This window comes from Rhinoraja longicauda, chromosome 13, assembly GCF_053455715.1.
Source record: "Rhinoraja longicauda isolate Sanriku21f chromosome 13, sRhiLon1.1, whole genome shotgun sequence".
NCBI lineage: Eukaryota > Metazoa > Chordata > Chondrichthyes > Rajiformes > Arhynchobatidae > Rhinoraja > Rhinoraja longicauda.
This window is the reverse complement of record NC_135965.1, coordinates 51,174,088-51,201,009: the sequence shown is the minus strand read 5'-3', so window position 1 is coordinate 51,201,009 and position 26,922 is coordinate 51,174,088. Positions and strand designations below refer to the sequence as shown.

General features: G+C 39.3%; 1 protein-coding gene across 10 annotated transcripts in view; it reads left to right on the top strand.

The window, feature by feature from the left end:
- Positions 1-21,284, top strand: part of nlgn1 (neuroligin 1) — a 410,233-nt gene extending 388,949 nt beyond the window's left edge. For 7 of the 10 annotated variants that reach the window (XM_078410944.1, XM_078410943.1, XM_078410951.1 and 4 more), the window contains 3 exons: positions 3,367-3,579; positions 7,413-8,202; positions 15,830-21,284. In XM_078410944.1, coding sequence (XP_078267070.1) covers positions 3,367-3,579; positions 7,413-8,202; positions 15,830-16,655 — 1,829 coding nt within the window. In that variant the 3' untranslated portion in view covers positions 16,656-21,284. The remainder of the gene's footprint in view (positions 1-3,366; positions 3,580-7,412; positions 8,203-15,829) is intronic. The other 3 variants (XM_078410952.1, XM_078410950.1, XM_078410947.1) reach the window with 1 other exon arrangement.
- Positions 21,285-26,922: the final 5,638 nt, after the last annotated feature.

The following is a 26,922-nucleotide window of genomic DNA, read 5'->3' as shown; positions in this document are numbered from 1 at the left end:
CAGGCTTTGTTCTGCCTGTTCTGCGGTGCTGGCTCGAAGGGCCGAATGGCCTCCTCCTGCACCTATTGTCTATTGTCCTCTCACCCATCGCACGTCCCACCACAATCAGTCTGAAGAAGGGTCCCAACCCAAGACGTCACCTATCCATGTTCTCCAGAGAGGCTGCCTGACATACTCAGACACTCCAGCACTTTGTGTCTTTTCTTATAGAATCACTATAAAGTTCAACTCCCAGGTTGGATGACTGGCCTCGGGTGTATCCCAGTATTGGGAGCTATGCACTGTGCTGCCTGAGCCCTGACACCTTTCAGGCTTCTTTACTGGGCTCCAGGATGTTGAGAGCCAGCAAAATAGGCCTTCCCCATCTGGCACGGGAGGTGTGTAGCAATGGGTAGATCACAGACAGGTGGCAGACCATTAGCCATAATCCAGCCAATGTTGTCTATGTGCAAATTTCCTGAATCTAAATCATTATGATTTTAAGATCACTTCACCCTGTAATTTTAAGAGTATACAGTCTACGTTAGCTAATGTTCTTTAAATGCTTTCTAATTGATTTTTAGTGGGAAACTGATCACAATGCACAATTGAGGACTAATGACAGATGTAGTATATAATGCAAAATAGCTTCCATGCTGGGAGAGAACAAAGAATTCCCATGTGAGTTGTCCATCCTCATACAATGCTCTAATGCAGATTAATTTTCTGTGAATTAGAATCAAATTTATATATTTAGTCCCAGTGTAGATCACATATGGAAACATTGTTCTTTACACCAGGGTATGCCCAACATCTGCACTATTTAAAGAGAACCTCGATCGCTTACATATTTGTTAGGAGTTAGGTTGGAGCTGAGCTCTCTTCATTCCATGGACAGAAAAGTCAAATTTATGTACCATGTCATAGTCTGGGTGATCAATAAGCACAAGGCTGCCTCATTTTGTTGCTAAAAATTAACACCGGTCCTTCAGGTTTCCAGCATGACCTAATACAGGAGGAGATGTATGAAGGTATTTTCAAAAGTGTTTGAAGAAGGAGCAATAAATGAATTCTGGCTGTAAGTTATCAGAAACCATGTTCCTACCTCCAGCCAGCCAAAGAAATCTGGAAACTAAGATTGTTTCAGTCAACAGAAACTCTGAATCATCCTTGGAAACTACTGATATACACCACATTTCAATGTTTGCATCACATCGCTACACTCACGGCACAACAGAGGCTCTCTAATCAGTCAGAAAATTCATCCTCTGCTTGAGTAAAAAGCAACAGGCATATGCATTTGCCAGGATTGCATATATGCCTCTAATTGTATCCACTCTGAATAGTTTCCGTTTAGTTTATTGTCACGTGGTACCAAGGTACAGTGAAAAACTTTTGTTGCGTGCTAACCAGTCAGCAGAAAGACAATATATGATTACCACCGAGCCATTTACTGTGTACGGATACAAGATAAGGGAATAACGTTTAGTGCATGGTAAAGCCAGCAAAGTCCGATCAAGGATAGTCCGAGGGTCATCAAAAAGGTAGATAGTAGTTCAGCACTGCGCCCTGGTTGTGGTAGGATAATTCAATTGCCTGATAACAGCTGGGAAGAAACTGTCCCCGAATCTGGAGGTGTGCGTTTTCACACTTCTATACCTTTTGCCTGATGGGAGAGGGGAGAAGAGGTGGTGGCCAGGGTGTGACTCGTCCTTGATTAAGCGGTTGGCCTTGTCGAGGCAGTGTGAGGTTTAAATGGAGTCAATAGAAGGGAGGTTGGTTTGTGTGATGGTCTGGGCTGCATCCACAATTCGCTGCAATTCCTTGTGGTTTGACCTCACTCAGGATGTAGAGAGCTGCAGCTTTGCCAAGCCCATGGAATCGCCCTGAATTATTACTGTGGTCCATTATGGATAACACACCTGCAATGAAACGGAGTTAGCTGTGACTCATGCAAATTTCCACCCCATCACACGATTGCATTGCCTCCTTCAGAGCCTGGAATATTATAGTGTCCAAGTGTTGGGCACCTCTTCAATGTGGAAAGAATTGAGCTTCAGGTTCTGTCCAAGTTGAAATTCAGCATCCCATATGCTTTTATGCTTCATTCAGACTTTTGGCAGGGCCAGAACATCTCAGTCTATATTCCCCAAGTATCCCAATCTACATTCTTGACAGCTTCACCCAAAGGTTGCCTCAATGAAGTCCTTATCCAAATGACCTTGGCATCTGATGACTTGGCAAATGGGCTCTCTTATCAGTTAGAAGCTATGTTTTTTTAATGTTATCTCTAACATGAACAATTTCACTTGTATCCCTTGTTAAAACAGGCTCAGAGAAATTGACCGTCTGCATTACACAGTACGCTATTTTCTTTTTGCATTGAAGTTAATGGAAATATAATTTTGGTGCAATGTAAGATGGACTAACAATTGACAATGAGCATGTTCCATACTATTTTGTAAATCAATCTCAACTGCATGTTATTGATCCAAGAAAACAATGATGTTTGTTCACTGAATAGTTTGCTTCTCAAACATTCAAAATAATAGAAATCAGCAAATTGATATACTCAATCAGAATTAAAGTACCCCCATTTTATTTCTGTTGAAAGTGAATGTGTCAGTGCTATACAGTTTTGCCAATGCTTTATGATTGTGGCTGTTTGCTTTGTACCATTGCTTTGTACTATTGGACATGCCCCGTTTTGTATGAAAAGAAAAGAAAAGCAAATCGATAATTCCACTTTTGGCAAATGATAATTATTTGTCGTAATGGAAATTGAAAACAGGAATGCGGGATGGCAGCGGGAACAATTGTAACAATTAAAGCTGAGCATAAACAGCAGAAACCATTATCCTCCACAGAATCTGAGCAGAGCTTTTTGGGTACTTGAAAATAAGTTCATGTTAGGAAATAAAGTTCTTTATTACAGGAGGAATGTTTTCCTGATGAGAAAGCGACGAGATGTGGAGCACTTTGTTATCATTTATTCGTTTCTGAATGGCTGAAACATCTAAAACTTTGGATGAAACTATTGAAAGCAACATAATACAATCCTTAAAATATATCTGACAAATGCTTGGGAAACAAGGAGCTGCAGATGCTAGTTGACACAAAGTGCTGGGGTAAGTCAGAGGGTTAGGCAGCATCTTCGGAGAACATTGATAGTTGATGTTTTGGGTTGGGACCTTTTTGGGTTGAGGTCCTATCAATCTGAAGAAGGGACTCGACCCAAAACTTCACCTATGTTCTCCAGAGATGCTGCCGGACCTGCTGAGTTACTCTAGCACTTTGTGCCCTTTTTCTGACAAATATTCACTGTGTTGACTTTTAAATTGTTTGCGTTTACTCCTAAATTTCCCTGCTTCTGCTTTGTTGCCACAGGATTCCTGAGCACTGGGGACCAAGCCGCGAAAGGAAACTATGGGCTTCTTGATCAAATACAAGCTTTACGATGGATTAGTGAAAATATAGCTTTCTTCAGCGGCGATCCATTAAGAATAACTGTTTTTGGATCTGGTGCTGGTGGCTCTTGCGTCAATTTGTTGACTTTGTCCCATTATTCTGAAGGTAACCGTTGGAGCAATTCAACCAAAGGTATTAAGCAGGTTGAAAATTTTGACAATTTTGGTGTCTGCATGCTACTGCCATTAGTATCCTGTGACACTCTGTATATATTGATATATAATTGTTGACCGAAACTCAGAAAATAGCAATCTTTTTGGCTGTATTAGATGTTTTTTTATTCTGAGTCAATTCTTATGTGCATGCTCACATTTTGAGTGACACATTTTCTCTAGCCTATTGATCTTAATAAACAACAGCAAAATAAATTTTCCAGTGGACTTCTGAACAGCACACCAGCACATCAAAGTAGCTGATGCTTTTGGTTATTTCCCCTTCTTATAAAAGTGGTTGTTTGTCAAAATAAACCCACTCTTGAAATATATGCTGCCAATGATATTACTAATGATGGCAGATATATTAAAGTCCTTTTGTCATGCCACTCCACTCTCTACTTTCATTCTTCCATCAGTGATGTTATTGGATTGTAGAATTTCAAATAAAATGAAGGAAAAAAAATTTCAGTGCCTGGTTCAGAAATCTTTTGTTTGAGAATGCATGAGCCGCTTGCTGTCATTTGAAAAATGTTTGAATGTTTTGCATGCATGATCCAAAATTGTCAAAGCATCGAGGTCACAAGCAGATGTTTATGTGCGTGAGTATCTGTTTACCCCATTAGCCTACCACTACAAGAGTAGATTCGTTCTGAGGTAGAAGCCAACCTGGTCATCCATTAATTCATAAGACTTCTTTTCTGCATCTTGCTCCACATACATTCCTCACTCTTTTGCATGCCCATTGCCTGCCTATGTTCTGTTTGTTCACTGTCATTAATGTTGTGCGATTTCTTTACATTTTAAATTTGAAAAACAAACTTAATTAGGAGACAATCTCCTGAAAGAGTCACGCAAATGCAAATTTGTGGCTTTGACCAATAATTATCTGGCAAATTTACTCCTTGCTTTTTCATATTTTACTATCTATGGAATACACAATATCAAAAGAGGCAAAGCATAAGCCTGTTGTGCTGTGGCTTATATGTTTAAAAATATATGGGAACATTTGAAAGGAATCTCCTGCCTCAAAATCCTTGCTGTCTATTTCAACAATCTTAAATATACTTTATTTATCCTGCACAGTGCGAAAAGTGCTGCAAAAATGATCAGATAAAATGTTTTATGATCACATTTTTGTTGACTTATTGAAAGCTATTTTATGAATTGAACTCCACCTTAAACCATTGTAAAGGGAGTCCATCAATGTCCTAATCAATTTGTGTATTTTAAGTTTTGAATACTTCATCTTCAGTTATCATCTGTCATGCTGATGCACAGAACCATTGTCACACAATGCAAAAGTTGAGTCAAAAGATCTGAAGTTGCTTTTCATTTTATCCTAATGTGTAGATTGCAGTTTAGTACTTAATTTTTTTTCAGAAATGGAAATATTTTTATCGTGTGTATATATTAGAGATACTATGTAGTTCAGCAAATATAAATAATTTATTATGAAAAAGTCAAACGTAAATACAGAAAGTTTCTGAAATGTTTTCTTCTTTCATGTGTTTAACTTGATGGTGGCTTGCAAGGTTGCAAATTAATTCTCTTGGTTTCCTCTTTGTTTAAACATATTCTCAATGAAGGAAATTTGTTCTTTAAAGTACTATGGGTTTTCTGTATATTTTATGTTCTCAAGTATGATAATTTACACTGGAAACATTTTGAGTTAAAGAGAACCTCATTTAGTTTCTCAGAAATCCATTTTAATTTGTGTTTCAGTGGATCCTCCTGTGAATAATTTTTTAAACCATACTGTGAACTTATTTGCTGAAAAATGTGCAATACTTCTCTTCTGCAGAACACTGGCATTGGGTAATTGCCTTAACCTGAGGTTTTGCTAAAACTCAAGAGTATCAACAAAGAGTTTAAAACCTATTTGGGACTAGTGTAAATGAGACATGTTGGTCAGTGTGGGCAAATTGGGCCGAAGGGCCAGTTTCCTCACTCTATGAATCTATAAAATATTGTTTATTTTTACCATTGCTCACTCTGAAGCATAATACCTAATGCATTTTCTTTAGTATAGAAGTTGGGAGGTCATGTTGCAGTTGTATAAGACGTTGGTGAGACCGCATTTAGAGTTCTGGGCACCATGTTATGGAAAAAATATTGTCAAGCTTGAAAGAGTTCAAAGAGTTACGAGGATGTTGCCAGGACTAGAGTATGTCAGCGAAAGGGAGAGGTTGAGTAGGCTGGGTCTCTATTCCTTGGAGCGCAGGAGAATGAGGGGTGATCTTATAGAGGTGTACAAAATCATGAGAGGAATAGATCGAATAGATGCACAGAATCTCTTGCCCAGAGAAGGGGAATCGAGGACCAGAGGACATAGGTTCAAGGTGAAGGGGAAAAGATTTAATAGGAATCTGTGGGGTAACTTTTTCACACAAAGGGTGGTGTGTGTGAACAAGCTGCCAGAGGAGGTAGTTGAGGTTGGAACTATCCCAACGTTTAAGAAACAGGTAAACAGGTACATGGACAGGATAAGTTTGGAGGGATATGGACCAAACACAGGCAGGTGGGACTAGTGTAGCTGGGACATGTTGGCCAGTGTGGGCAAGTTGGGCCGAAGTGCCTGTTTCCACACTGTATGATTCTATTCTATGACTCTATGATTCTATTTCATAGACAATTTTTCCTTTTCTCTACAATATACTTTTCAGCAGTTGGAGCTGGTGAATAAGAGTATGTTAAGTACCCTTTTCAGTTATTATTACTGTTTATAATTTGTAACGTTTTAAATATTCTTACAACAGGTACTAAAACAGTGAAAATAATCATGACATTTTACAGAACATTTCTGTCATTGATTATGACAAAGGATGAGATGATAATGAGTTTGTTAATGTGGTTGGTTATAGATCTTGCTAGTTCTTAATATGTTGATACATAATATAATCTTTATATTCTTATATTGGACAACATATTCTTAATATGCTGTCCAAAATATAAAGTGAGAAAAGAATGAAGAGATAAATGCTTCAGCACCTGCAAAGAGAAAAGACAGGTGTCAAAATTTCAGCAGAATCCATGGAAGAAAAATGTTGTGTATTTTAAATTTGTTACAATATAATTCAAAGTTATGTCCTCTGGTAAAATCGAATGCTTATGTGTGTGATAATGTCAGAATTCTTTAATAACGTGTGATCATAAATATATTGTAGCAGTAGCAGTGAATATGGAACTTTTTGCTTAATAATTCCTAGCTATGCTAATACAACTATGGTGGGATTAGCAACTCCAAAATTGCCAGGAAATTTGATAGTCACCATCAAACATTAAATGAATGCACCAAATAATCCAAAAACTGAATGTAAAATTAAGTGTAACATATTGTAAAGTATAAATAGTTATAAATCCTTTAATTTTCTTGATTTACCTCAATTTTAGTGTTGTCAAGTGCTGTGACCAGTTAATTAAATCATTATGCAATTTTGAGTTTTAAAGGGAATAATACAATTGAAGCTAAAAAGAACACAAAGTGCTGGAGTAACTCAGCTGGTCAGGCAGCATCTCTGGAGAACATGAATAGGTGACGTTTCGGGACGGAAGCCTTCTTCAGACTGATTCAGTCAGTCTGACCTGAAACATCACGTATGCATGTTCTCCAGAGATGCTGCCTTACCTGCTGAGTTACTCCAGCACCTGTGTCCCTGTGTGTAAACCAGTATCTGCAGTTCCGTGTTTCAACAATACTATTGAACCTCTTTGATGATCGTGCCACTTCTAGTTCTGATTAAAGTGTGACAATTAAATGTTATAATAAACTTGGATGACTTTCTTAGTACCTTTTGTGATATCTATCCACAGGCCTTTTTCAGAGAGCAATAGCACAAAGTGGTACTGCTTTGTCCAGCTGGGCAGTCAGCTATCAGCCAGCAAAGTTCGCAAGGCAGTTGGCCACAAAAGTTGGCTGCAACATGATAGATACCATTGAGTTGATTGAATGTTTACGTTCTAAACAGTACAAGGAACTTGTTGAACAAGACATACAACCTGCAAGATACCATATTGCCTTTGGACCAGTCATTGATGGAGATGTTATACCAGATGATCCTCAGATTCTCATGGAACAGGGGGAATTCCTTAACTATGACATCATGCTGGGAGTAAATCAAGGTGAGGGATATAAATTTGTTGAAAGCATAGTGGACAACGACGACGGAGTTTCAGCCAGTGATTTCGACTTTGCTGTGTCTAATTTTGTGGATAACTTGTATGGTTATCCTGAAGGCAAGGATGTCCTAAGGGAGACCATCAAATTCATGTACACAGATTGGGCGGACCGGCATAATCCCGAAACACGGAGGAAAACATTGTTGGCTTTGTTTACTGACCATCAGTGGGTGGCACCAGCAGTGGCTACAGCTGACCTACATTCGGGCTTTGGTTCTCCCACTTTCTTCTATGCCTTTTACCATCACTGCCAGAGTGATATGATGCCAGCATGGGCTGATGCATCTCATGGAGATGAAATTCCTTATGTGTTTGGGGTCCCAATGATTGGTCCAACTGAACTTTTCCCGTGTAATTTCTCCAAAAACGATGTCATGCTAAGTGCTGTAGTGATGACCTACTGGACTAACTTTGCAAAAACAGGGTAAGTCACGGGTAAGAACTATCGTACTATTACAAATGCTACCAACAATTGTTCATTCATAAATTTTGATATTGAACACAGTATTTCTAATATTAACTGTTATCTGTATCCATGCTTTGTCTAGTTATACTGCTTTTCATTTCCAGAGACGCTCGCAATGATGTTTTCATTTCATTCAGATATGTTACTTATTGTTGATATGATTTACTATTACTGAAATAACCACTTTTTTCCCCAGTGCTGTACTTTGGCTCAAGCCTTAAGCCTTACCATTAGGTTTATAAAGATTCTTCATACCTCCTTTTCTTTAGCACCCCCCCCCCCCCCCCCCCCCCCCATCTACCAAGCAAAGGATTTGTTTGTCTTTACTAACTCTTTAGTGTACAGGCAACTCCCACAACAAGGTGGTATTGCATTCCTAGAAAACAGTCCGTATCGCAATTTTCCCCAGTGTGAATAAATATCATCTGCACATACAGTGCCCTCCATAATGTTTGGGTCAAAGACCCATCATTTATTTATTTGCCTCTGTACTCCACAATTTGAGATTTGTAACAGAAAAAAAATCACATGTGGTTAAAATGCACATTGTCAGATTTTATTAAAGGGTAGTTTTAGAAATTACAGCTATGTTTTTACATAGTCCCCCCATTTCTCTGAGCCATAATGTTTGAGATACATGGCTTCACAGGTGTTTGTAATTGCTCAGGTGTGTTTAAATGCCTCCTTAATGCAGGTATAAGAGAGCTCTCAGCACATAGTCTTTCCTCCAGTCTTTCCATCACCTTTGGAAACTTTTATTGCTGTTTATCAACATGAGGACCAAAGTTGTGCCAATGAAAGTCAAAGAAGCCATTATGAGACTGAGAAACAAGAATAAAACTATTAGAGACATCAGCCAAACCTTAAGCTTACCAAAATCAACTGTTTGGAACATCATTAAGAAGAAAGAGAGCACTGGTGAGCTTACTAATCGCAAAGGGACTAGTGATCTAATCGCAATCGCACTGGTGAGCTTACTAATCACAAAAATAGGATGGTCAGGTTACAGTTTTCCAAGTTCTTAGAAGAGCAACCGCAGTTCTGGAAAAAAGTCTTGTGGACAAATGAGATGAAGATATGGAGGAGAGAATGAACTGCCCAAGATCCAAAGCATACCACCTCATCTGTGAAACACGGTGGTGGGGGTGTTATGGCCTGGCATGTATGATTGCTGAAGGTACTGGCTCATTTATCTTCATTGATGATACAACTGCGGATGGTGGTAGCGTAATGAATTCTGAAGTGTATAGACACATCCTATCTGCTCAAGTTCAAACAAATGCCTCAAAACTCATTGGCCGGCAGTTCATTCTACAGTAAGACAATGATCCCAAACATACTGCTAAAGCAACAAAGGAGTTTTTCAAAGCTAAAAAATGGTAAATTCTTGAGTGGCCAAGTCAATCGCCCGATCTGAACCCAATTGAGCATGTCTTTTATATGCTGAAGAGAAAACTGAAGGGGACTAGCCCCCAAAACAAGTATAAGCTAAAGATGGCTGCAATACAGGCGGCAGAGCATCACCAGAGAAGACACCCAGCAACTGGTGATGTCCATGAATTGCAGACTTCAAGCAGTCATTGCATGTAAAGGATATGCAACAAAATACTAAACATGACTACGTTCATTTACGTGACATTGCTGTGTCCCAAACATTATAGTGCCCTGAAATGGGGGACTATGTATAAACACTGCTGTAATTTCTACATGGTGAAACCAAAATGTATAAAAATGGCCTTTATTAAAATCTGACAATGTGCACTTTAACCACATGTGATTTTTTTCTATTACAAACCTCAAATTGTGGAGTACAGAGGCAAATAAATAAATGATGGCTCTTTGTCCCAAACATTATGGAGGGCACTGTATGTCAAGAAATAGGAGTTGGAAAAAAATGTTGTGTTTATGTATTTACCTTTTTCACATAAATTTTGTAAGAGCATATTTGGGGGTTTTGATTTGTAAATTTGATATGGGCAAATTTCCATGACCTAAATTGGCTTAATGCAAGGATTGCCTGTCACACAGTACCAGGCATCACTGTTCCTGGACTCCCTTCAAAATTACATGAACTGTGCTGGCTGCTTCACCTTGTGTTTCCTCACAAAACGTATAATTTAACCTTGTTCTGCATCAGATTTCAAATGTCTATCCGATGTGTCCAGTCTGAAGAAGGGTCTCGACCCGAATCGTCACCATTCCTTCCCTCCAGAGATGCTGCCTGTCCCCCTGAGTTACTCCAGCATTTTGTACCTATCTTCGATTTAAACCAGCATCTGCAGTTCTTTCCTACACGTGTCCATGTATTACCCAGTTTATCTGTTTGTGAAGTTTTGAAATGTTGTATCATTTGCACTTTAAGCACAGGTGCAAGATGTTAATGAAGAATAGCAATTATTCTAAAGATAGACACAAAATGCTGAAGTAAATCAATGGGTCATAGACATAGAAACATAGAAACAGAAACATAGAAAATAGGTGCAGGAGTAGGCCATTCGGCCCTTCGAGCCTGCACCGCCATTCAATATGATCATGGCTGATCATCCAGCTCAGTAGCCTGTACCTGCCTTCTCTCCATACCCCCTGATCCCATTAGCAAAAAGGGCCCCATCTAACTCCCTCTTAAATATAGCCAATGAACTGGCCTCAACTACCTTATCCTTAAGCTGTGACCCCTGGTTCTGGACTCCCCCAACATCGGGAACAATCTTCCCGCATCTAGCCTCTCCAACCCCTTAAGAATTTTATATGTTTCTATAAGATCCCCCCTCAGTCTTCTAAATTCCAGCGAGTACAAGCCTAGTCTATCCAGTCTTTCTTCATATGAAAGTCCCGCCATCCCAGGGATCAATCTAGTGAACCTTCTCTGTACTCCCTCTAAGGCAAGAACGTCTTTCCTCAGATTAGGAGACCAAAACTGCACACAATACTCCAGGTGCGGTCTCATCAAGGCCCTGTACAACTGCAGTAGAACCTCCCTGCTCCTAAACTCAAATCCTCTTGCTATGAATGCCAACATACCATTCGCTTTCTTCACTGCCTGCTGCACCTGCACGCTTGCTTTCAATGACTGGTGCACCATGACACCCAGGTCACGTTGCATCTCCCCTTCTCCTAATCGTTCACCATTCAGGTAATACTCTGCTTTCCTGTTCTTGCCACCAAAGTGGATAACCTCACATTTATCCACATTATATTGCATCTGCCATGCATTTGCCCACTCGCCTAATCTATCCAAGTTACTCTGCAGCCTCCTAGCATCCTCCTCGCAGCTAACACTGCCACCCAGCTTCGTGTCATCCGCAAACTTAGAGATGTTGCATTCAATTCCCTCGTCCAAATCATTAATATACACTGTAAATAACTGGGGTCCCAGCACTGAGCCTTGCGGTACCCCACTAGTCACTGCCTGCCATTCCGAAAAGGACCCGTTTATTCCTACTCTTTGCTTCCTGTCCGCCAACCAATTTTCTATCCACCTCAACACTGAACCCTCAATACCGTGTGCTTTAAGTTTGTACACCAATCTCCTATGTGGGACCTTGTCGAAGGCCTTCTGAAAGTCCAGATACAACACATCGACTGGTTCTCCCTTATCCACTCTACTAGTTACATCCTCGAAAAATTCTATAAGATTCGTCAGACATGATTTGCCTTTTGTAAATCCATGCTGACTTTGTCCGATGATTTCACCACTTTCCAAATGTGATGCTATCACATCTTTAATAACTGACTCTAGCATTTCCCCCACTACCGATGTTAGGCTAACTGGTCTATAATTCCCCGTTTTCTCTCTCCCTCCCTTTTTAAAAAGTGGGGTTACATTAGCTACCCTCCAGTCCTCAGGAACTACTCCAGAATCTAAGGAGTTTTGAAAAATTATCACTAATGCATCCACTATTTCTGAGGCTACTTCCTTAAGCACTCTGGGATGCAGCCTATCTGGCCCTGGGGATTTATTTGCCTTTAATCCATTTAATTTACCTAACACCACTTCCCGACTAACCTGGATTTCCCTCAGTTCCTCCATCTCATTAGACCCCCGGTCCCCCGCTATTTCCGGCAGACGGTTTATGTCTTCCTTAGTGAAGACAGAACCAAAGTATTTGTTCAATTGGTCTGCCATCTCCTTGTTCCCTATGATCAATTCACCTGTTTCCGACTGCAAGGGACCTACATTTGTCTTAACTAATCTTTTTCTCTTCACATATCTATAAAAGCTTTTGCAGTCAGTTTTTATGTTCCTTGCCAGTTTTCCCTCATAATCTATTTTCCCTTTCCTAATTAAGCCCTTTGTCCTCCTCTGCTGGACTCTGAATTTCTCCCAGTCCTCTGGTATGCTACTTTTTCTGGCTAATCTGTATGCTTCATCTTTTGTTTTAATACTATCCTTGATTTCCCTTGTTAGCCACGGATGCACTACCTTTCCTGGTTTGTTCTTTTGCCAAACTGGGATGAACACTTGTTGTAGTTCATCCATGCGACCTTTAAATGCCTTCCATTGCATGTCCACCGTCAACCCTTTCAGCATCAATTGTAAGTCTATCTTGGACAATTCACGCCTCATACCCTCAAAGTTACCTTTCTTTAAGTTCAGAACACTTGTTTCTGTATTGACTTTGTCACTCTCCATCCTAATGAAGAACTCCACCATATTATGATCACTCTTGCCCAAGGGGCCTCGCACAACAAGACTGCTAACTAACCCTTCCTCATTACTCAATACCCAGTCTAGAATGGCCTGCTCTCTCTTGGTTCCTCGACATGTTGGGTCAGGCAGCATCTCTGGAGAAAATCTCTGGAGTGTATTTATTCTAACACGGCTCAGTGAAATACTGTTTATAGACATTAGACAATAGATGCAGGAGTCCATTTGGCCCTTCGAGCCAGCACCGCCATTCAATGTGATCATGGCTGATCATTCACAATCAGTACCCCATTCCTGCCTTCTCCCCATACCCCCTGACTCTGCTATCTTTAAGAGCTCTATCTAGCTCTCTCTTGAAAGCATCCAGAGAATTGGCCTCCACTGCCTTCTGAGGCAGAGAATTCCACAGATTTACAACTCTCTGACTGAAAAAGTCTTTCTTCATCTCCGTTCTAAATGGCCTACCCTTTATTTTGTTAAACTTTGGCCCCTGGTTCTGGACTCCCCCAACATTGGGAACATGTTTCCTGCCTCTAACGTGTCCAATCCCTTAATAATCTTATATGTTTCAATAAGATCCCCTCTCTTCTTTCTAAATTCCAGTGTATATAAACCCAGTCGCTCCAGTCTTTCAACATACAACAGTCCCGCCATTCCGGGAATTAACCTAGTGAACCTACGCTGCACTCCCTCAATAGCAAGAATGTCCTTCCTCAAATTTGGAGATCAAAACTGCACACAGTACTCCAGGTGTGGTCTCACTAGGGCCCTGTACAACTGCAGAAGGACCTCTTTTTGACCTCTACTCAACTCCTCTTGTCATAAAGGCCAACGTGCCATTAGCTTTTTTTTTATACTCCCCTCTACTGAGAAATAGAATCATTCACCTCTGCTTTGCAATCCTTAAATACCTTTATACCCTGGGGGTATAATTTTGTGAAAATCTTTTTGCGGTAGTTTTCAAATTTCATTTGAAGATCCAGGTTAACCACATTTCCGTTTTTCATTGTACCTTAATTGGTACATGTGTCAATGAAATATCTTTGAACCTTTGAACTTTTGATCCTTCTTTGTTGCATGAACACATTTGTGCAGACTTTAATTTATAACCTGTACCTTTGTAACCGACACTTAATATTGTCCTGGATTATTGCCTCCAAAGTTTTCCACAAAACTGATGATATCTTAATAGGCCCGTAGTTGGCATGGTTAAACTTCTGTGTTTTCTTTAAACAAAAATATACCACTTGATCCTCTGATGTCATCTCCATACCCAGGGACAGTTAATACATTATGGTCCCTGGATCAGGAGATTCCATCCTTCCCACAAAAATCTGATTTTCATGCAATCCCATCAGGTGCCTTTTCGCCTTCATGGACTACAATCTTTAAACTACTTCCTCTTTATTCATATTCTATTAGAAATCATTTTTGTCTTATTTACTGCTCCAGTAGATTCTGGAGATAGATGCAAAATGTTTGCTACTTCCTCAAATTTATTTTATTTTAACATTTTACCTTCCAAGGATCTTTTCTTGCATTCCTTTCTTTAATTACCTTTAATTACCTTGAATCTGTTCCTCTACTGTTTTTTTGTTAATTGACCAAGAACGTTCCCTGCAATGTTCAGGAATTCTCCCATTCTCTCTCTCTCTTCAAGTTTATGTTATAGATGAAAACTGGCCCTTTGGTTCAACTTGTCCTTGGTGACCAAGATGCCCCATCTAAGCTAGTCCCACTTGCCTATGTTTGGCCCGTGCCCCTTTCCTATCCATGTACCTGCGTAAATGTATTTTAAATGTTGTTATTGCATCTGCCTCAACTAGTTTCTTATAGTGTGAAATTTATGCATCTTTCTGTAATTTTCCAACAAGTTTGTTCATCAATATTCTGCTCACTATTTGGTGGCCATTGATACAATACAATACAATACAATACAATATATCTTTATTGTCATTGTACCCAGGGGTACAACGAGATTGGGAATGCGCCTCCCATATGATGCAATAATTTAAGTAATTAACAGCAACCCAACGAAACGAAACAATTGTAACAGTTTTTAGACAGGGTAAAGTGCAAGTTGATCTATGCGTTGTGGCCATCCGGCTCAGCAGGACCGGTTCATAGCAGCTATAGCCTTGGGGATGAAGCTGTTCCTGAGTCTGGAGGTGCGGGCATAGAAGGTGGTAACTGAGGAAGGGTCCTGACCCAAAACGTCTCTTATCCATGTTTTCCTGAAATGCTGCTTGACCCGCTGAGTTACTCAAGCACTTAGTGTCCCTTTTTTGGTAAACCAGCATCAGCAGATCCTTGTTTCTGCATAATGTAGTAGCTTCTTGCTTGTCCCTAGTTTAAATGCTATTAGTTTAACTCTTTAACTGCCAAATCTTTTATTGACTTCATAATTTCTTTACTTTATTCCCTATGTTTCTTTCCTTGTGCTCAGAATTATTAGATTTCCAGTCCTTCTTTGTGCCTTATTTGCATTCATACCATCATATCATTCATTGCACCACGTGGCATATTGTGCTTGCAGCTCAGTGATCCTGTTTGCCATATTGCTTATATTTACATGCGAGCACTGCAACTCTTGAATTGGTTTGTTTTTGCCCATTGGCTGATCCCAGTTTAAAACTACAGAGTGAATTTTACATTTGTGTGTGAACAAAAATGAAAATGATGTCTGGGAAAATATGATTGTAAATAAATTTGCACAAAGTGCCGACGTACTTTCAGCATTGCTGTTCACTTCATTACCAATCATTTCTCCAAAAAAGCTTCAATTACATTTATTTCTAAGTCCGCACAGGGAAGATTAATTAGTAAAACAACAGAATATCTGGAAAAAGTATGATTTTTTTGTTGCTTTTTTGTGCGATTCATTCATGATCTGTAAAATACAAATGTATTCCCCCCCCCCCCCCCCCCCCCCCACAGTGACCCAAATCAACCGGTCCCTCAGGATACCAAATTTATCCACACCAAACCAAATCGTTTCGAAGAGGTTGCCTGGTCAAGATATACTCAGAAAGATCAACTCTACCTGCACATTGGACTGAAACCCCGCGTTAAAGAGCATTACAGAGCGAATAAAGTCAACTTATGGTTAGAGCTGGTTCCTCACTTACATAGTTTGAATGACATTTCCCAGTATACATCTACAACTACTAAAGTCCCGTCTGAAATTACAAACAGACCATCAAAGAAGTGGTCTGTTACCACGAAACGCCCTGTGACCTCAGTTTTTCCCACTGTCAAGCAAGACGACCAGAAGCATTCAGCGGGCCCTTTCTTGGTTGACCAAAGGGACTACTCAACGGAGTTAAGCGTTACCATTGCTGTTGGAGCTTCCCTTTTGTTCTTAAATATCCTTGCCTTTGCAGCGTTGTATTATAAGAAGGATAAAAGGAGGCACGATGTTCACAGAAGATGCAGCCCGCAACGCAACACCGCCAATGACCTAACTCATGCACAAGAAGAAGAAATTATGTCCCTGCAGATGAAGCACACTGATCTTGATCACGAATGTGATTCCATCCATCCCCACGAGGTCGTTCTGCGAACAGCCTGTCCTCCGGATTACACATTAGCAATGAGGCGATCCCCAGATGATATACCTTTAATGACACCGAAGACCATTACTATGATTCCAAATACCATACCTGGTATGCAGCCTCTCCACACATTCAACACATTTACAGGAGGACAAAACAACACCCTTCCTCATCCTCATCCCCACTCACATTCAACAACTAGGGTATAGCCAGGCAAGATCTGAAGATAACAACAACTCAAAAAGTGTGAGATTGCGAGTGAATTGGTGTTCATGGTGCATGACCATTACTAAATAATAAGAGGAAACAATCTGTGGTAATTGTCTCTAATACAGTTGGATAAATTCCTAAAAGGCAAGTAAGTTTGGACCCGTCTGATCAATTTTAAAAATTCTAGTAGATGGCAATATTTTGCAGTTCACTTGGGAAAGGAGAAGTATTTTTCTCTGAAGACTTTGAACTACGCGTTCTGCTTTGGTGCCAAAAGCAATGTTGTCCCATCAGGCATGTGTTGCACTAATGAAGAAGGATTTCAAACAATAACTTTGAAGACTGCACAAATGCACAAGGAGCAAGTTCCTAGAATGAAACAAATTCTGTCTATTTTCTTTTTGGAACAATGCCATTGTTCAAATTTGCTAATGAAATGTACATTAAGTACATGCTGTTAAGTTTTGTGTAGAGTATTCATGCCCAAGGATATGACTGCTTTCTTTCAATCAGACAGAAGAATAGACCAATTACTGCCATGAACAGCTTTTTGCAAAGTGCTTTCAACACAATTTCGGCATACATGCGACAGGACATTTTTAGCACGATACGCATGATTATTTATCTGCTTTGTGACTGTGCTGCTCAATAAGCTGCTCAATAAGAACATACTTTGCTTCCCCATTCAAATTAGTATTAAAAACACTTCCTTCACCAGATGACAACCTGAGGAAGAGTTTGATGCAAATCCAATCAATAACTTCTTGGTAGTTTCAATAAACAGATCAAAGAAAGTAGTTTTGTACAAAAATGTGCTAGAATAATTGTTGACGTAAACACAGTCATAAATTCTAGAAAAGGGAATTTTCGGTGTTGTAATTTTTCTTCATCAAATTCCATCCCTTTTCAAATTATTTAGTGCCAGCTTATCAAACAGATCTGAAGTAAGAGGAATCTTATTTGCTCTCGTTCGCAAGTATCCTTGACAGTGGTTGAGAGCAGTATGTTCATTCTAACAATGTGCTATTGAGAAATGAGACCCAATGCCAAAATAAATAAAGATTTAAGTAAAGTCGGTGTCGAAGTTAGTTTTATTAAATAACAGGTTAATCAGATATTCTCAGAATGCCAATGTACGGGAAGGATATTGTGTTCACTTGGAATTCAGATTATTTTGCAATAATATTGGCATAAAATATATAACAAAATAGCAGAATGTAGTTAACCATCCTTTTTTCAATTAGTTATGTGAATTGAAGTTTACAACCTGCTTAATGTCATGTTACCATATAGCATTGATTGGATATAACACCACTGCCACTTTTAGGAGAACATCAAAATTGCCAGACGAACCTTCGTCAAATTATTTTTATTTTCTGTTGTATAAATGACTTACAACATTTGATTTTGTTATGCATGCCTAAAAACACTTTTTGTTTAACTGAAAGCATGTTAAAAATTTATCTTTTGCCCCTTTAAAAAATATATTAATTGCGGGTATCTTTATATAATAGCCATTGAATTACCCCTGATCATCTGCTCCACATATACAAGCAGTGTGTAACAGATTTCATATGGTTTATCGTAAATCATACAAACCTAAATGAAATCAATTAAATTAAATAACAGTGCAGCGTAGATATTTGCTGCTTATTAAACTATTTCCTAATGAACACAAGTATCAGAACTGATTTGGAATTCTTTTACTCAAGAAAGCTTTTGAATAGTAATCTGGAAAAAAATGAGTAATAGGACGAAATGTTTCCAAGTAGTTTTGCAACATGTGAGGCATTTTATGATGTGAATGGATATTGCTCACTAATTACGATACAGTGTTAAAACTTAGAATAAAACTTTTGAGTTTTATGGTTTCCCTAGACTCCTAGCAATTAATTAATTCTCATATAAATGATTGTGGTTTGTAAAGCAGTTGTTTACTTAATTTCATTAAGTGATTTATTTTGGAAAGTCTCTGGACTTTTTTTGCATAAGTAACAACATGCTAATTTGATTTGAAATACATTCAAAATTAAGGAACAGAAATGTTCTTTATTGTGCTGTGCTTTCTGTAAATTATTTACCTTGGAATTGCTGTAATTTACTTGCACATTGCTTCTGTTGTGTTAAATATCAAAAAGATGCTGCGCAGTTACTATTCGCTAATAGACATTAGAACTGTAACCACCTGTAAAAACATTTTTTTTATATTTTGTTCACAAAGAAAAGTCCGGTTCTGTTTATTCTCGAGGAACCTCAATGTGAGAAATCTACATATTTTGTAAATATTTGCAAATGAGTATTCTGCTCTAAGAGCTCCTGGTGACATTATCTGTAAAATGTATGTAGAAGGTTTTAAAATTGTTCATAGTTGAAGGCATGCAGTATAGCATTGGTTGTGATTACTTATACATTCAGTATGGACATGCTATTTATGAAATCTGACAAGAAAGAAGGATTAGAATGGGAATGAATACTTAAAAACGTTTTACTCCAATTTTATAACTTCACAATTTTGTTAATTTGGATTTTTTTGAATTAAATTACAAGATATCATGAACTTAAACTGAATTTATGACATATTGCAGCTTTAATTGTTGTAAGAAGGCAGAACATGAGATTTATTGCGTGTCTTTCACATGAATATTGTGACACAACTGGGGAAATTAAAATAATATGACTGTCAAAAGTGCCCTGACAGTTTGTTGCTTGTAAATTGTTTCTCCTGTGCTGTTTGAGGTAATTTGCCCTTTTCATTTTCCAATGATAAGTTGTATTTGAGTATTGCTACTTAATGTAAGCGACATTAGATAGTTTGAGTGAACATTTGCCAAAAACCATTTGATTATTGAAGTGCACAAAAAGCATTTGTTCAGGGTGTTTTCCCAAACAGAGTTCATGGTATAATTCACAGCCTGTATACAGTATGTTTCTAAGTTTTTGTTTTAACAAATCGAATGATTTTTGTCATCAAATATCTCCCTGCCATTTATCACTTGCAGAAACAATCATTTAATTTTATTTGCAAAGGCATAATACCCTCAAATGACTGTGAAATTTATGTCTGAACGACCATGACTTAAACATTTCTTAATATCATTAATAAATATAATATTTTTTAACTTGTCCAGGCTGTTCCTCATTGTTATCTAGTTTCTTGATACTCTGTGACTGGAGTCCCTGTTAGATATTTTATTAAGCTAAATTTATTTCCAGAATTTTATGGAAGGAATTTTTTTGCTTTAGAGTATATTTATTTTCCATTTAGTATGCAATAAATCCTTCCAATATTCTCTGTTTCTCCCAAAAATGGCAATTTGTAATGAACTATGGTATAATGTATATCATCACAACTTCCTGGCATTGTATACCAGATGGTGTGAAGTCATCTGAAAGTCTAGCTAGCAGCAGCCCGTTTGATTAAGGATATCAATTATAACTAACCCAAATATATTTCTCATTCCATTCACATACATCCCTTTTTACACACACGTGCACACAGACAAACACATAAAACCACTCACTAACAACATTTGCCAACAGCAGCCACTGGTTAGCAAGACCATGAACCCTGGTTAAGTTTACAGCACTTCCACTGTCCATAGGAACCATGAATCCAAACTCTACTTTTCCTGATCTGTTTGGCGCAGCACTGCAGTATAAATAGTAAACCATTACATGACCTCAAAACATAACAGGCGGCTGCCATTATTGAATTGTGATTTTGCAGGAGGCTCTCTCTCGCACTCTCTCTCCCTCACCCTCAAACTCTCCGTCTCGTTCTCACTCTACCTCTCTCTACTTCGCTTTCTCTGCCTGTCTGTCTCCCTCTCCCTCTCTATCTCTCTGCCAGTCTCTCTGGTTCTGTATGTATATGTCTGTCTATCTCTATTTCTACGGATCTCTCTCTCTCTCTCTCTCTCTCTCTCTCTCTCTCTCTCCCTCTCTCCCTCTCCCTCTCTCTCTCTCTCTCTCTCTCTCTCTCCCTCTCTCTGTCTCTGTCTCTCTCTCTCTCTCCCTCTCTCTGTCTCTGTCTCTCTCTCTCTCTCTCTCTCTCTCTCTCTCTCTCTCACGCTCTCTCTGTCTCTGTCTCTCTCATTCTTTCTAGTCCAAAACTGCAAATTGGCATGCAATGTTATTCAGAGAGTTCACTGACGATAGATCTCGGGGTAAAATATAGAATATTAATTTTGGGGAGCAAGGGAATGGTCTTCTGATGTGGGATAAAAATGCAATATTGGAACAATATAGCAAACATTCGATTCTAACTTCCAGGATGGCAATTAGCTCTGTACTCTGACCTGCTTGATTTTCCTTTCCATGGAAGCAGAAGGAAGTTCTTTGCATAGTACTTCTGACCTGAAGTGCATGTTGACTGAATTCAAACAGCAGATACAAAATGCACAAATTCCCGTTCCAGGTTGAACAACTCTCAACTATAAGAGCACATTATAAATCTAATTTTTTTTAATGAAAAGATGTTATTGTGTATTCAGTTGTCCTACACGTTGATGTCTTTGCTAATGCTGCCGAGCCTGATAAACAGTGCAGTTTAAAACTCTGTACCGTATTATACTGTCAATTTACAGTGTTTATATCTGTATATAGTTTTATTATTGTATAAATAAAATTTCTAAAAACAATTTGAAGCTTCATCTTTTGATTAATATAGTATGTATAAATGTATGTTATTTTATTGGGTGTTAACCACAATCCTTCAAGGCAAGCTGTAATAGAATTTGAAGAAGAGTCCCAACCCAAAACATCTTCTGTCCGTTCCCTCCACAGATACTGCCTGACCCACTAAGGTCCTGCAGCACTTTCTGTTTTGCTCAAGATTCCAGCCTCTATAGTTCATTGTGTCTCCAAGTCTTTACATAATGGGGACAAACTCAGCGGGTCAGGCAGCATCTCTGGAGAAAAGGAATAGGTGATGTTTCAGGTCAAGACCCTTCTTCAGACTCTATCTTCTCTATCTTCGGTGTAAATCAAACTTTATATAATGGGTTTCTTTATTAAAATTAGATGTCTACTTGCGTTATACTTGTAAAACAATAATGAAACAATATAACATCAAATCACATTTTTCTTAGCCTTCATTGCCCAGTATATTTTGAGTCATTTTGTGCCATTTAGTTTTATATTTATGATGCTTAACATATTTAAATATTTTACAGAGTTGTAATTAATATATTGTTTACAGAGCAGAAAAAGACACAATTAAGAAAACTGACTAAAATCTAACCGAGGCATGGATTTTAAGCTTGATGTTAATAGAAAATTCAGTGAGAAGATCACAACGTTTGGAGCAAATCATGGAGAAACTAAGGAGCATAGTCATGGATTAAATGTAACAAAGAACATTCAGACTAATTTAATTTAATAAGGACAGGAGTAATGGTAGGTTAGGACTGTATTAACTGAGGTTTACAGAGCTTGAAGTCAATGGAACACTGAGGTAATTGACCCTGGAGGTGAGAACAGCTCGGGTTTGACAATAAACACAGAAAGATGGATAGTCTCTGTGATAGAGAGGATGCAAATCAAAAATCTGAAGTAAAAGCAGAAAGTGCTGGAAATACTCTGTAAGTGTTAATATTTTAGGTCAAAGACCCTTCATCAGATAAATAAGATGCTGTGTAGAGAAATTAGCATCAGAAAATTAATTTATAGTTGAAAAGGGCAATTTAAAGGGCGATTTGTGATTTTGTCTGAGGTGGAGGAAATGGAGGTGAAAGGTATAAATACTGGGGAACTAATCAAATTGGTTTTCATGAGTTGTAGGAGCAGAATTAGGCCTTTCGGCCCATCAATTCTATACCGCCATTCAATCATGGCTGATCTATCGTTCTCTCTCAACCCCATCCTCCTGCCTTCTCCCTATAACCCCTGACACCCATACTAATCAAGAATCTATCAATCTCCCCTTTAAACACATCAATTGACTTGGCTTCCACAACGTTCAGTGGCAAAGAATTCCACAAATTGACCACCCTCTGACTAAAGAAATTCCTCCTTATCTCCTTTCTAAAGGTAAACGTTTTTGTCTGCCCAACGTTTAAAAAGAGTCAAGGTCTCTCTGGGAATTGGTCAGAGACAGATCACAACAGGACATATAATATCAGAGACTCTGGCCTGTAACACAATCATAATTTACATTTTCTTGCTATTTTAGAAAAATATGTTTGGGTTTATGAGGGGAAATGATTAATGGATAGACTACTGTCTATCTGTCTATCCATTAATCATTTCCCCTCATAAACCCAAAGATATTTGTTTTGATTTGCGGGCAGTATTTTTCCCAAATCCAAGATATAATTGATTACCATCGTGTACCAACACTCATTCTATGTTATCCCATTTTCTCAACTCCCTATATACCGAGGGCAATTTACAGAGGTCCAATTAACGTGCAAACCTCCACATCTTTGGGATGTGGGAGGAAATCAGAACACCCAGAGGAAACCCATATAGGCACACAGAGAATGTGCAAACTCCACACAGATAGCATCCAAGGTCAGGATCAAACCCGGGTGTCTGGCACTGTGAGGTAGCAGCTCTACCAACTGTGCCACTGTGCTGCCCCTGCACAGATGTATAAATACTTCACAGAACTGAATATTCTAAGCTTGTGTAAATACTATAGAAATATTTTGTGAGGGATGAGTTTCTGAAGCTCACCTGCATGCTTGGTAAGTGCAGACCAAAGAATATTCATAGAAACATAGAAAATAGGTGCAGGAGGAGGCTATTCGGCCCTTCGAGCCAGCACCGCCATTCATTGTGATCATGGCTGATTGTCCCCAATCAATACCCCGTGCCTGCCTTCTCCCCATATCTCTTGATTCCACTAGCCCCTAGAGCTCCATCTAACTCTCTCTTAAATCCATCCAGTGATTTGGCTTCCACTGCCCTCTGTGGCAGAGAATTCCACAAATTCACAACTCTCTGGGTAAAAAAGTTTTTTCTCACCTCAGTTTTAAATGGCCTCCCCTTTATTCTAAGACTGTGGCCCCTGGTTTTGGACTCGCTCAACATTGGGAACATTTTTGCTGCATCTAGCTTGTCCAGTCCTTTTATAATTTTATATGTTTCTATAAGATCCACTCTCATCCTTCTAAACTCCAGTGAATACAAGCCTAGTCTTTTCAATCTTTCCTCATACGACAGTCCCGCCATCCCAGGGATCAATCTCGTGAACCTACGCTGCACTGCCTCAATTACAAAGATGTCCTTCCTCAAATTAGGAGACCAAAACTGTACACAATACTCCAGATGTGGAGTTACCAGAGACCTATACAACAGCAGCAGAACCTCTTTACTCCTGTACTGAAATCCTCTTGTTATGAAGGCCGACATGCCATTAGCTTTCTTCACTGCCTGCTGTACCTGCACGCCAACTTTCAGTGACTGGTGTACAAGGACACCCAGGTCTCGCTGCACCTTCCCCTAACCTAACCTAACTCGATTGAGATAATAATCTGCCTCCTTGTTTCTGCCGCCAAAGTGGATAATCTCACATTTATCTATATTATACTGCATCTGCCACGCATCTGCCCACTCACTCAACCTGTCCAGGTCACCCTGCAACCTCCTAACATCCTCTTCACAGTTTACACTGCCACCCAGCTTCGTGTCAGCCGCAAACTTGCTAGTGTTGCTTCTAATACCCTCTTCTAAATCATTAATATCTATGGTAAACAGTTGCGGCCCCAACACCGAGCCTTGCGGCACTCCACTCGCCACTGCCTGCCATTCTGAAAAGGACCCATTTACTCCTACTCTTTGCTTCCTGTCTGCCAACCAATTTTCTATCCATGTCAACACCCTACCCCCAATACCATGTGCTCTAATTTTGCTCACCAATCTCCCGTGCGGGACCTTATCAAAGGCTTTCTGAAAGTCTAGATGTACTACATCCACTGGCTCCCCTTCATCAATTTTACTTGTCATGTCCTCAAAAAATTCCAGAAGATTAGTCAAGCATGATTTCCCTTTCATAAATCCATACTGACTTGGACTTATCCTTTTACTGCTATCCAAATGCACTGCTATTACCTCTTTAATAATTGATTCCAGCATCTTCCCCACCGATGTCAGGCTAATTAGTCTGTAATTCCCCGTTTTCTCTCTTGCTCCTTTCTTGAAAAGTGGGATAACATTAGCTATCCTCCAATCCACAGGAACTGATCCCGAATCTATTGAACATTGGAAAATGATCACCAATGCGTCCACTAATTCTAGAGCCACCTCCCTGTGTACCCTGGGATGCAGACCATCAGGTCCAGGGGATTTATCATCCTTCAGTCCCATTAGTCTACCCAATACTATTTCTCGCCTAATGAAAATTTCTTTCAGTTCCTCTACCTCCCTAGATCCTCTGTCCTCCAGTACATTTGGGAGATTGTTTGTGTCTTCCTTAGTGAAGACAGATCCGAAGTACCTGTTCAACTCTTCTGCCATTTCCTTGTTACCCATAATAATTTCACCCGTGTCTGCCTTCAAGGGACCCACATTTGACTTTGCTACTCTTTATCTCTTAACATATCTAAAGAAGCTTTTACTGTCCTTCTTTATATTCTTGGCCAGCTTCCCCTCGTACTTCATCTTTTCAGCCCGTATTGCCCGTTTTGTTACCTTCTGTTGTCCTATGAAAGTTTCCCAATCCTCTGGCTTCCCGCTATTCTTTGCTATGTTATACATCTTTTCTTTTATTTTTATTCCATCCCTAACTTCTCTTGTCAGCCACGGTTGCCTCCTACTCCCTTTAGAATCTTTCTTCCTTTTTGGAATGAAATGATCCTGCGTCTTCCGGATTATGGCCAGAAATTCCTGCCATTGCTGTTCCACCATCAATCCTGCTAGGATCCCTTTCCAGTCGACCTTGGCCAGCTCCTCTCTCATGCCTTCATAGTCCCCTTTGTTCAACTGCAACACTGACACTTCCGGTTTAACCTTCTCCTTCTCAAATTGCAGATTAAAACTAATCATATTATGATCACTACCTCCAAGCGGTTCCTTTACCTCGAGTTCTCTTATCAAATCTGGTTCATTGGACAACACTAAATCCAGAATTGCCTTTTCTCTGGTAGGCTCCATTACAAGCTGTTCTAAGAATCCATCTCAGCCTTCCAAAAAAAATGAAGACTCATTTTTTTTAATCGGAGTGGCACCGTGGCGCACCAGTAGAGTTGTTGCCTTACAACGCCAGAGACACGGGTTCGATCTTGACCTTGGGTGCCGTCTGTACAGAGTTTGCACATTCTCGCTATGACCATGTGGGTTTTCTCCGGGTGCTCTGGTTTCCTCCCACACTCCAAACATGTGCAGGTTTGTAGGTGAAATGACTTTGGTAAATTGTAAATTTGTCCCGAGCGAGTCGGATTGCGTTAGTGTACTGGGTGATTGCTGGTCAGCACAGATTCGGTGGGCAGAAGGGCCTGTTTTTGTGCTGTATCTCTAATGTCTAAAGTGTACTTCCAATTCACTTGCATCAGATAACATCAGTTAACAACAGTTGACAGCAATCAGGTACATTTAATGCTCTGATCAATATATCTTACAAGGTAGCAAAAAGGCAAACTACTTAGCATTTCCTGGAAGAATGCCATTGTACAATAACTTCTTGTGTTTGAGGCAGCAGAAGTTATGAAGCTGCTTCTGCTTCTGCTGTCTCTGTTTGTTGTCGATAACTAATAACTTCCCACTGGATGCCAGCAGAGTGCTGATCTCCAGACTGTTTACAATCTCCATCCCCCTTACACAACTATTGTCTGTTCACAGTGCAAGTTTTACTGGCCACCTCCTCTGTCAACATTTGCTCATCTGATGTGTGTCTTTGATGCCTGATAGCAGCACTTACAATTCTCTGTCAAAGGTCAATGCTGTTGTAGACGTTGCAAATGCTGTAGATATTTTCTGGTGGACTATTTCCGTAATGCATCAATGATGAAGTGTTGAAGGTAATTTACCATGTCGAGCAGTGATCGAGATTTTCAGTCTTCGCAATTATTTGTTAATTCGGCTTAACTATAGGGTTTTTTTAAAGTTGCAAAGTGGTGGAGTAACTCAGTGGGTCAGGATGATTGTGGTAGGGGGGGAGTAAGCTGGAAGAGAGATGTGGGCTATTTTTGTGTCTTTATTGTAAATTGCCATCTGCAGATTTTTTATGTCTAGTTTGGTTTTTCCATTTTAGTTTAATTTAGTTTATTGTTACATATATCGAGGTACAGTGAAAAGCTTTTGTTACGTGCTAACTGCACTCTAGTG